This window comes from Siniperca chuatsi, linkage group LG1, assembly GCF_020085105.1.
Source record: "Siniperca chuatsi isolate FFG_IHB_CAS linkage group LG1, ASM2008510v1, whole genome shotgun sequence".
Lineage (NCBI taxonomy): Eukaryota > Metazoa > Chordata > Actinopteri > Centrarchiformes > Sinipercidae > Siniperca > Siniperca chuatsi.
This window is the reverse complement of record NC_058042.1, coordinates 16,295,290-16,307,542: the sequence shown is the minus strand read 5'-3', so window position 1 is coordinate 16,307,542 and position 12,253 is coordinate 16,295,290. Positions and strand designations below refer to the sequence as shown.

Genomic DNA, 12,253 nt, shown 5'->3' with positions numbered 1-12,253 from the left:
CGGATAGATCAGTGCCAAATGTGTGCAACACGAACATCCGGCGGCGGCGACGACGTACGTAAATATGGGAGTTGTAGTTTCCAGCATAACCTTAGTACAACTGCTCACATTACGTACAGTCATTCAAAGAGATAGGCGAAGGTGACCCCCCTACTGGCTGCCTTCATCCCAGAGAAAAAACATTTAATTTTCAGTATTATTCAAATAATCAAAGGCCCATTTTAGGCGATTTAGGTATATTCACACACTTAACTGAGGAGTTTCAGTTATATATGAGAAATTTGCATTATGTGTTTCTCATCTGATCATAATTCAAAAATATAGAACTTGCTACAAACATTATTGATGTAAACACCAAGTCCTGAATTCAAAATCTTGAAGTAAAAACAATGGAGTATTATCAGCAAAATGTTCACAACATGTTAAGTAGCAAAAAGTTAAAATCCTCTTTATGCAGCAGAATGTCTCTGTTATATTATTACATATAGCATGATTGTTATAGATACATGTAAGAAGCATTTTAATGTTGTAACTGATGAGGTGGAGCTAACATGAACTACTTTTATACTGTTAGGCAGCTTAATCTGTAACTATGAATTGTATATGCTCATCTTTGCATGTAAAACTTAATATACAAAGTAAATAGGCTAATAGCTGAAGCTGTCAGATACATGGAGGTGAGTAAAAGGTCCTTTTCATCACAGAAAAGGGGCTATGTTCATCTGGTATGTGAATCTGAATTAGAATCAGAATCAGCTTTTTTGGCCAGGTGCGTGTACACATACAAGGAACTTGACTGGTTTTAAGTTGCTCTCAGTGTTACACACAGTTCCAAGAACAATTTACAGCAAGGTAGAAATAGACATACAACTGAAAACAAGGACATCAAGGCTGAACGAAGACAGGTAAAAATAAACATACAGTAGAACTACTCAGATATTTTACTTAAGTAAAAGTAGCAATACCACAGTGTAGAAATACTCTGTTACAAGTCCAGCATTCAAAATCTTACTTAAGTAAAAGTAATTATTATGCAGAATGGCTCATTTCATAAAAATATATATTATATCCCTGGGTTATAATTAGTGATGCATTAATGTGCCAGCATCACTTTAATGTTGCAGCTAGTAAATGTAATCTGCTGGGTAGCTTAATCCATTATAATACATCATAATTTATTAGTTTATTTATAATTGTATTCATAATCTGAATCTGCAAAGTAAGTAATGTTATCAAATAAATGTAGTGGAGTAAAAAGTACAATTTCGGTTTCCAAAATGTAGCGGAGTAGAAGTATAAAGTAGCATAAAATTGAAATACTCAAGTAAAGAACAAGTGCCTCAAAATGAACTTACAGTACAGTACTTGAGTGAATGTGCTTAGTTACATATACAGTTGCATAGAAGTAGGGGAAAGATAAGTGTAAATATAAACTGAATTACAGAGCCAAAGCAACAGAAAACATGCCACTGACGCCTCGGTTCATTATGGACTTCACTGTAGCTATGGAGACACCGTGTTACTTCTTTTTTTTAAATACATCTTTATTAAGTTTCAACAAGTTCAATACAAAATTACAAAAACAAAAGCACAACATAAATACTTCAATACAAATCATACATGAATATTTTACATAATACAAAGTGGTAAAAGTGTTTGCTAATACCGTTGCGGAAGAAGACACCGACACCGTGTTGCCGCTGGGCGCGCTGTTGGAGATGGTGCAGGGTTTTGCCTGCTGGATGTGACGGTAGAAGGTCATCCTGTGTAACGTGTCAGCAGGCTGTCACCACACCGGTGTCACTCCACCCGTCCGGCTGTTGCTACACACATCGGTATCTTAGCTGACCTCAACGGTATCTCAGAAAATGGCCAAGAAGCGGAGAGAAAGGCGAGAGACCGACGGTTTGTCCTCGACACAGGAGGAGGTGAAGGCGGATGCTACTGATTCACAAGTACTGAAAGGTGGGCTCTGGCTGTGGTGGCTAACTGTTAACCTGAATGGAGAGAAAAGAGAGAAAGCAGATACTTCTAGGTGATACAGATAGATTAAGCAATATAACGACTTAGCAGCGTCGTTTCTGCTTTGAGGTCAGTTCGGATTTCAGAACACGAGCTAATGTTAGCCGGAGTCTGGTTGTTGTAACCAGCCAGCTAGCGAAAATTAGCTGACTACGACTTCGATGGCTAGCTTAGTAACACCATAGCTAATGAAAAACACAACGCTAACGTGTTGAAGTAGCTTCAATACACCCCAAACCCTGTCAGTGAACGGCAGTGTGGTAGTGAATATCATTTAATTACCCTGAATGTTAAAACGAGAGCAAAATCTCAAACCTTTGAATTATTTTATTAGCTAGATGTTTAATCAACAAAAGACTGCCCAACGACCAGCAGTGGGGGAAGTTTTCAGATCTTCTACCCAGGTACAAGTGGCAGTACAACACTGTAAATATACTGCAAAGACCTGCAATGAACATATTACATGTACTGAAAGTGTAAAAAATATATGTACCCAATGCTGAAAAGCCCATTTGATTGTTATACAATTATATATTACATTATTATTGCTGGTGCATTCATGTGTAAGAAGCATTTTACTCTTGTAGTTGGAGCTAATTTTAATAATTTTATATACTGTTGCATAGTTTAATCTATAGCAGTGCACCATATTTTATATGCTCGTTATATGTTATGTATGTAAAATCTTAATTTGTAAAGTAACTAGTTACTACAACTGTCAGATAAATGTAGTGCAGTAAAAAAGTACAATATTTCCCTCTGAAATTTAGTGGAAACTAGGGATAAAGTGACATGAATAGGAAATACTCAAGTGAAGTACCTCAAAACTGCACTTAAGTACAATACTTGAGCAAATGTACTTTAATTACATCCCACCACAAGGTTAAACAGAGATGACAGGAAATATTAAAATTTAAAGATCCATTTATTTAACTACTCAAATGTACAACAGTTAAGCACATATGCATCTATTTCATCTAAGGATAAAAAAACTGTTATGAGACAGATGTCATTCCATTAATCAGAAGCACTAAGCTAAATCTCCATCATCACCATCTGTACACTAACGTCCTACCAAAGCCCATTTACAGCTGAATATCTCCATTCAGTCCACAGTGTGATATTAGGCTCATTTAACCCTGCGGCGAGCTGCCACCGGTCCCTGCAAAACCTGCACCGGTCTTGTCGAAGTATGTTTCCCCAGAACTTAACTCTTTCTTGTTGGCCAAATGGTCAGCTACAGTCACCCCAGATAAGCAAAATACCAGAACTTCTACAAATGAGCAAATCCTATAGGGAAGCAGTTTTTTTTTTAGCATGTTATTGGTTTCATCAGTTGCAGACCTGTTGATTGGACTTAAATGCCCAGAGTGTTATCAGTATTCTCTGTATCAGTTTTTATTGGAGGTGTTTCTAGTGTTTAGTCCACACCGTTTATATAAATGAGAATAGACTCTACGAACATTATTCTCTTCATGAAGGTAGGATTTATTGCAGGACGGTTGTATTAGATTGCATTGTTTTTTGTTAGATGTACCAATAAACGGGAGTGTATGTTAACATACTAGAATCCCTTTTTCTCTGACTCGACTGCTTTAGATTCAACTCCGACCAGGAGTCCTGGCTTTAGGGGAATTTTTCAATGAATAATTATCAGTGTCATATGCACCAGGAGAAATATGTATGTGTTGATTGCAGATATCTGTATGGAAATGTGCAGCTCTAATTCCTGTGTTGATTTGTTAATCATTGACAATTAGTGTTAATTTGTTATCCGTAATTTGTGTCGGACTCCCCGGTTCATCTCTCAGTGATATCTCTAGAGCGCTGTAAAAATCAAAACAAACCTTTATACCCTAAATTCTTTAGCTGACAGCTGAAATTAACTGACGTTACAGTTGTCTTTCCATAAAGTGTTTATGCAAAGCATGACTTAACAGACTGTCTCAGAAAGAGTCTGTCTCAAGGGGGAGACTCAGTTCCCTGTAGGGGCTTGAACAAGTGATGCAAAACTCATAAGCAAATTACACAAGTCTCCCTGGTAGCTAGTTTGTCTGTTTTCATTGGAAACACTTAATTTATTTGGTAAATAACTTATCCTCTTTCCGCACAGAGGCTCAACATACTGCAGGGGGCTCAGCACGCATGTCTCTCCTGATTCTGGTGTCTATCTTCACCTGTGCTGCCTCAGTCATGTACCTGGTCTACAGGAACTTCCCAGAGCTTCCTGAGTAAGTTGCTTTATGGATTATTATAAATTATTGCATTTGTTTTTGAGGTTACACTTAAAATCTAAAATGCATTTTTGCATTTGGTTGCGCTATGTGCAAACAAAAGGTTTGCACATAGCGCAGTGGATTTGGGGTTTGTTGAGACATAACAATAGTGGATGGGGGACTTTTCCCAAATCCCTTAGGTTGCATGAGGTGAGTTTGGCAACTGAGCTACTGATGCTCAGAATACAGAAATGGCGTTAGCATTTTGAGCAATCAAGTTTATGTATTATTCCTATGTATTATAGATTTTTTTTTTTTTTTTCAGTGATGAAATGGAGAAAATCAAGATCCCTAAAGACATGGAAGATGCCAAAGCTTTGGGAACTGTGCTGTCCAAATACAAAGACACATACTATACCCAAGTGTTGGTGGCCTACTTCGCAACATATGTTTTGTATCCTTGGAGAAAACATGCGCACCTTTTTTGGAAAAATCTTATTGAGAATGTTTTCAGAACTGCCTTGCTGAAATTCAGGCCTTCAAAGTCTTTTGTAGCAACAATTCAAATAATTTGTTGTTAACGTCAGGCATTCCTTACACAGTATTTGCGCTTACAAAACCAGTCAAGCAGCATCTCCTCCATCTGAAACAGCTCACCATTAGATAGAAATAAGGACGCATCTGGTGTAGATCTCGCTGGAGAAATACTAACCATTTCAGGGAAATACTGTTTTCATCCCTTTTGTGTATTTCTTTCTCTCTTAACATGGACAGTATCAAATCAGAAAGACCAGCAGGCTTGAGTGTTTAGAGGAATATGCTTTTGATGTATTTCTTCTTCTTTTTATTTTTTTATTTAACATGCGTATGCCTGTGTGATAACTGTATGTTTTTGCAAAGTTGTTTACTTTGACCCTTTTGTCAGCCTCCAGACATTTGCAATCCCTGGGTCTATCTTCCTCAGCATCCTGTCTGGATATCTTTACCCTTTCCCCTTGGCGCTTTTCTTAGTCTGCTTGGTGAGTAAGAAAGGACGGTATGAAATGTGTGATTGAAAACAAATGTTGTATTGTATAATTAACAACTGTGCACGGAAATGGTTTCCATGAGACACACTTAGGTATGTAAGGGTTTAGATACACATCCTCTCTTTTGCAAGAATGGATCATGCCTCTTAAACATGCATTTTTCAAACATATTTCAGTGAAGTCATAGTTGAACATTTAAATCGGGCAGGCAGTGGAGCAGACAACCGTGCACAAACAGTCTATCTGTGATGTTCAAGTCAACTTTATTTTATTACAAACAGACATATAATAGATGCCGTGTGTGCAACATGTCATATGGCTGCATTGCATCATAGTCTGTTGTGGCCACAGTTGGTTTGATTATTTTTTTTCTTGTCTTCTGCAATGGTTTTGTTCCTGTATGATTTAATGTTGATAAAAACGTGGTGTGTGCAGAAAAAGGTCTTCCTCTTCTGAGGGACGGACACTAAAACGTGATGTTTTTACTGCGACATCCAGGAAGGGCAGAGGTTAATGTGTGTAAACACCAAGGCCCTCAGGCTCTTCTTTAAAACTACTTCCTGTGTATTCAACGTAACACTACACAACTTGGTGGAGATACTGATTATAATGTGTGTGTGTGTGTGTGGAAATAAATAACCAATGTGTTCTTACTCCAGCTGTGAGATTGTGATTGTCTTTTCCTTATCAAATGCGTCAGTCAGTCATCGAGTGTTTTGTCTGTTGGCAGTGCTCTGGCCTGGGTGCTTCCTTTTGCTATATGCTGTCATATCTGGTGGGCAGACCCATGGTCTACAAATATCTCACAGAGAGAGCACAGAAATGGTCCCAGCAGGTAAGAGCCTTAAAGGTCCACTGTGTAACATTTAGGAGGAGCTATTGGCAGAAATGGAATATAATATTTATAAGTATGTTTTAATAATATAATCAATACCTTTAGAATAAGCTGTTTTTATCTACAGAGGGAGCGGGTCCCCTTCCACAGAGGTTGCCTTTTTGCCTAGATAAGTTTCGCAGCCACCGTAGTTTCTCCTACACGCTTGGAAGGGGAGGGTGAGGCGAGCGTTATTCAAATGGTTGCAAACTGCAATTTCAGCGCTAGATGCCACTAAATCCTACACACTGGACCTTTAACAGAATATGTACTGTGAATTGAAGGTGTATTTTCTGTTTGGATGATTTTTTTTTTATTATTTTGTATTAATCATATACAATTACCACTGTAGTGCTATAGCACTATACTGAGACAGGTTTCTATATATCTATCTAATCCAACGACCATTGAGTTGAATCAACACTTCTCTGACAAAGTGTCAATAAAAACTAATGATTATAAACTTCACAGATAGGATTTATTACGGAGCTGTTGTATTGGATTAAATATTTTGTACCAGTATAACGAATGAACTGGTAATTCAGGGCATATGACTTAAGTAACATTCTGCTTGTGACTTTTTGCTGGCAGGTTGAAAAACATCGAGATCATTTAATCAATTACATCATCTTCTTGAGGATAACTCCCTTTCTTCCCAACTGGTTCATCAACATCACCTCGCCTGTCATCAACGTGCCTTTGGGAGTTTTCTTCATCGGTACCTTTCTCGGTAAGGCTGTCTTTCCCTCCTGTTGTGTTTTATTTTGGTATCATTTGTTGTTTTCACTGACTCACCTGTATTTAACCTTGGTGATTCGCAGGAGTGGCACCGCCATCCTTTGTAGCGATCAACGCAGGTACGACACTGTACAAACTGACCACAGCTGGCGAGGCCGTGTCCTGGAACTCTCTGGCTGTGCTCGGTGTACTCGCTGTGCTCTCGATCCTCCCCGTCTGCTTCCAGAAAAAGCTGCAGAAGAAACTAGAGTAGAACGCCTAAACACCTCAGCACCTCATCTGCCAGCTGATCCCAACATCCCCTTCCCTCGGCTCAGGAACGTGCAGCTGTCACTCAAGTTGCTCTGCCTCAGTCTCATACACGGCTGCTGTTGTGCTGCTGGTGGGAGAATCTCTGGCACAACAAGCACTCGTTGACCACAAAACGCATGCAGTGGTGGGTTGTTCCTGATGTTAAGTAAACTGGCCGCTGCTTGCACAAGTTTTTTTGGTTTCTGTGAATTATGTTGTTGATTGTGGCACATCTTGTAAATATGAGAAATTGCGTTTTTGTTTATATTTAAGTCACTGCTAATTATTGTATGATTTATTGCCAGACAATTAAAGGTGCTACTTGTAGGATGTTGAAGTAAAACACATTATTCTGATACAGTTGTTCCATATGGCCTACTTTTCACTCTTGTCTTGCTAGAAACTGCTAAAAACAATGTAATCAATACCTTGTTGAAGCTGTTGCAAGCATCGTTTTTTTTTAATACTGTAACAAATTGTACTATTACATTTGCTTTGGCAGTAGCATATTATTTACTTCATCCTATTTGTAGCACCTTTAAGTTCTACTCTCTTTTTAATATTTATTTTAAAATGCTTGTGTCTAATTTCAACCTAATGATGTGTTGCAAATAAACTCCCGCACACTGGTCTAACTTGCAATAGTACATTTATTTGCGGCGTTTCGGTGCTAGACCTTCAGCGGGCAAAATGCCTTGAGTTTATTTGCAACTATGGATTGGCGCGTCCCGCTCCTACGCACCTGTCTCAAGAAATAGATGTGTGAAGTATACTTCTGTTCAAACCTAATGAAGTGTACCACCACAGCAATAACTGTCACACTACTGTTGAAAGTAGTAGTAGTTTTTAAAAAGTTAATTTTGATACCTGGTGCATGCCTCGGCAAACGTATGCAGCATGAGGAAAGAATGAAGCTGTGGAGAAGAAAAATGTAATGTCTGATCTTAGTAAGTGCTACTTTTGTTGACATGTTAGTGAGTTCATGTTTTTCCTCGAAAGGTGCCTGGATCCACTGCCACACAACAGCTCTTTTTATTTTAATCCCGTTTCTCTTCACATTAGCAGCCTAAAGATGCTCTTTTCCACTCTAACTTGTGAAGAACTGACTGAGCCGGTAATATTTCCTCACAGGACATCCAAACTGCAAGATGCCGAACTCTAGGCATCGCCCAGTTCAAATTGGTATTTTTAATTAAGAAGTGAGCACAGATTATGTCAACAACACAACTGATTTATGTGTGGTAAAATAAAAATAAAAAAAGTTAGTGAAAAGCCAAACAGAATCATCTTGGTTTGTAAATCCAGGGTGACGTCGGTTCACATGTTTTGCGTACTTCTAGGTGTGCACACACACATACTCTAGGAGTATGTGTGTGTGCTTCTCACCCCATTATATTGTTTGCTGTTCCAGCATAGAACTGGAGATGTTGTCCATACAATGGATGATACACCAGTGCCCTCAATAAGACTGCAAACGGACTGATGTATCCAAGCTTTACGTTGCTTTTTACTGCTTCCATTCTTCACCAGGAGAAATGTATTATGATGCCTGATTTATGTTGTTAGTTTTTGTTCTTTAAATTGTTTTGAATGGCTAATTGTGTCCTCTGCTATAAAAGCTTACTGATTTTTTCCATTTAGATGTCTTTTGTTTAGTTTTTTGACCTATGTACCAAGGCAACTTATTGCTGCTGCTTAAAAACTTTCTGGATGGTTACCAGAGACGTTGATGCAGTGAATGTACATGCAGATGACTTATTAGACAGACTTTTCTTTAATCTTAAAAAAAATGCACATTTATAGAGACAGTTGGTTTGATGTATTTTGAGATTTCCTGTTTTTACTTTAATGTCCTATTAGTCAACAGGTTTACTGCGTACTACTGTGAGATTATTAACCTCTCAAACCCAGATTTTGAGTGACATACATAAGCATCAATTTATGTGAAACTTGAGCGGTTCTACTGTATGAGGACACTAATGTCTGGGCATTTTCTGCTCGCCATACTTTTTGTAGCAGGAAATAATGCTACTTCAGTCAAATACTGTTGGGTTGTTTTTATGGTTTTTACTGGTTTATGAGAGCTGCATTTGTACACCTGAGGTACACTGTTGGTTAAGTGGTAAACATTCACTAAACTGGTCCTAAAACTGTTTTTTGTTTTAATTCAATTTCTATTCCAAGCGTCATGCTGAACATGTACTCAAATTGGAAAAAAATATTGCTGTTTTTTGTCCCATTGTCAAAGATATAGTGAGATAATTCTTGTGTAACCCTCTGTTAACATTTCAAAAAGCAGTATTATTTTGTACTGAGCAGTGATGTATTGCAGTATGAAGTGTTTACAGATTGTACATTTCTGTCCTATCTAATCAAATGTCTGTTTTTTTAATATTTATTGAATCATTAAAATGATCTTTACAGAATATGATTGTATTTTGACAGTTATCTGTAAAGAGCGTATGTTTAATCACGCAGCAGCAGGGAACTATCAACACAGTATAACAGTATAAGATTTCTGTGGAGGCAAAACTACAAAATTGATTTATAAATTATGAATATAAAATTCTTGGGATTCTTTCAAACTTGGGGTTTCCCAGTAATTATGTATTAAGCTCACAGATAGACTGGGTTCTCTTTTGGTTTTTAGGACCACGGAACATGCACCAAACTTCAGTGACATAAACAAAAGCATTTATCTCTACAGCCCAAATAATTAGCTGGCATTTTAGTGTGTTTATTAAACCATGAACAAATGTTATCACAGATACTTTACGTCAAGTCTCACAGACAAGAGTGAGGGTTTAGTGCCACCAGGTGGTGATATTGTAACGCACCTGCTAAGCTGTGGTCTGTTCAAATCACATGACATTTACTCTGACATTCTGCAGTGTGACTGCTTATGTGCTAATGTGTTGATCAGGGGGACTTTACATTTAATTCAACAGTAAAAATAAACATTTAAATAAATAAATGTGAACACTGAAAGAAATGACCACAGTATGTAAGTAGGCAAACGGGATCAGTGTGTAGATTTGGACATGCAATGGCATTGCCTTAATCAAGTAGATGTTGACTAATAGGGAAATATTCAGATAATTTATTTGCATTTTAAAACGTGTGTGAGCTCAACAATCCGGCTTGTTTTGTAAAACATTACAAAATCTGGTTATGAAATGTGGAATAACCGTTTCAATACAGAATGAACGCAACAAAGACAACTCTTCAAAGAGTAAAACAAATTAAGATGAATGATTTCGCGCCATTATACAATTTTCTGTATTTAACATTCAGTATTACATTCAAGCACCGTTCTCTGTGGACATTTGACAGATATGTTATAACCAAGACTTTTTTTCCACGAATGTTGATAAAATACAGACTGTGACTCTATAATCTATTTGAAGTCCGATGAAATGCTTCTCTGGAAATAAACAACTGCAACCACTAATTCATGCTCCAAAGCAAAGTGCTAAACAGGATACAGTATAAACTAAAATGCACAATAACCACAGCTGCCCCCCTGCCGGGTTCATACACGATCACGTTCGGCCCGGTGTTACCTCATAGATTTAACGCAGATGTTACAGCTGTGGTGCTGTTGATGGACCACAATGCATTTCGATTGCAACGCTCTGATTTCTGTGGATGTGTGAAACCAGAGATAATAAACCCGGAAATAATGGACATTTCCTTCAGAATAAGACAATTGGTCTCAAAAACAAAAAATGCATTTAGTGCTCAGTAGAGTTGATTATTCTACATGGATACAAAACGTAACTAGGAGGACAGTTTTAACATATCATGTGTGCATTAATAAAAGAGGAAAAAGAAGACAATGTACAAGTCACACTCAAAATGTCATCAATTGTACAAATATGGCTGAATTTGCAGGCCTGTAGTTTTTTTCTTAAACCACTGCAGAATATTAACTATAACCAGGAGGATTAAGTTGACATATAGAATTGCACAGTGTCCATTTGAGTCTCCAAATGTAACTACTGACTTTTTCTTACTACTAGATTTATAGATTTATTTACTCCCCCTTACTCAATATCATTTTAAATATCCTTGTTATATATTCACATTTTCATATATGACTTATTATTTTAAGTTTTAAGTCATTTGTGCTTGTTTTATGCGTCCACACGTGCATAATTTTATTCAATTTATGTTTTTTTAAACGCTACGTACAGATAAAAGGCCACAGATTAAATGATGATTTTTGCAGTTTCTTTCCGTTTTTAACTTTGTGGCGACGACCTTTTGTTGTGAAGGGCCGCGGCCGGATGTGTGATGACCGTTGATGACTGTTAGCCGAACAGGTTAGCTTAGTATCGGTACTGATTTTCAAGCTTCGCAGTAACGTAGCATCCGTGATGGCAGAGAGGAATCACATCTCCGAGTTACATTAATATGCTCCCTGTTGTGGGGATAAGGGAACCACCGGACCAGTCTCAAAATGACCACCGGCTTCAGCACCGGTTCCTGCCGGTTCGCAGATTATTTTGTGATCTGCGGACTCGACACCGAAAGCGGGCTGGAACCCGACGAACTGTCCGGTAAGCTTATTAGCCATCGGGGTAAATGTCGGGCTGATGCTGTAGCAAATAAGGCACGAACGAAGGGGTGTTTGCTACAAAATCAGGTCAGCGTTATTATTTAGCCTTTACTGTATCTTAACGTGCCTGTCTTATTTATACGTATAACAGATCATGTGACATATTAAGTTGAATACACAGCGAACATAACGTTAGGCCTAGCTCATCTTCTCTCAGCCTGTGTGTCTGTAATGCTCGATGATGATGATGATGATGATGATGAGGAGGAGCGAGAGGATTACTGGTTTGTTATGTCTCTTTAAAGCACTGACGTGAATTTTAATCCAAAACTTGGCGATTAATTCCCTCCCGATTTTTATACTCTACAAATCAAAATGATTTTTCACGTTGGTACTGCGCAGTAATACGTATTTCATGTGAGCAGCACTTTTCTTACTGTTAATTCTGGCTCTGGTATTAATGTCGATATAATGTTATTACCGCTGTAGCTGTCATTTAGAGGAGATCAGGTATCAAGGTAGC

At 37.9% G+C, this 12,253-nt stretch overlaps 2 protein-coding genes across 9 annotated transcripts in view; both read left to right on the top strand.

The window, feature by feature from the left end:
• Positions 1 to 1,683: 1,683 nt before the first annotated feature.
• Positions 1,684 to 9,595, top strand: tmem41b (transmembrane protein 41B). Of its 2 annotated transcripts, XM_044198200.1 has the most exons (7): positions 1,688 to 1,965; positions 4,136 to 4,253; positions 4,564 to 4,692; positions 5,164 to 5,257; positions 5,997 to 6,101; positions 6,732 to 6,870; positions 6,962 to 9,595. In XM_044198200.1, exons 1-7 carry the CDS (start codon positions 1,869 to 1,871, stop codon positions 7,129 to 7,131), a joined length of 852 nt encoding a protein of 283 aa, XP_044054135.1. In that variant the 5' UTR covers positions 1,688 to 1,868; the 3' UTR covers positions 7,132 to 9,595. The 2 variants fall into 2 exon arrangements, with proteins under 2 accessions (XP_044054143.1, XP_044054135.1); XM_044198208.1 differs by lacking the exon at positions 4,564 to 4,692 and having other exon boundaries at positions 1,684 to 1,965.
• Positions 9,596 to 11,472: 1,877 nt separating this feature from the next.
• Positions 11,473 to 12,253, top strand: part of dennd5a (DENN/MADD domain containing 5A) — a 35,421-nt gene continuing 34,640 nt past the window's right edge. For 4 of the 7 annotated variants that reach the window (XM_044203158.1, XM_044202898.1, XM_044202986.1 and 1 more), the window contains exon 1: positions 11,473 to 11,731. In XM_044203158.1, the coding sequence (XP_044059093.1) occupies positions 11,632 to 11,731 (100 nt within the window). In that variant the 5' untranslated portion in view covers positions 11,473 to 11,631. The remainder of the gene's footprint in view (positions 11,732 to 12,253) is intronic. The other 3 variants (XM_044202817.1, XM_044203076.1, XM_044203246.1) reach the window with 3 other exon arrangements.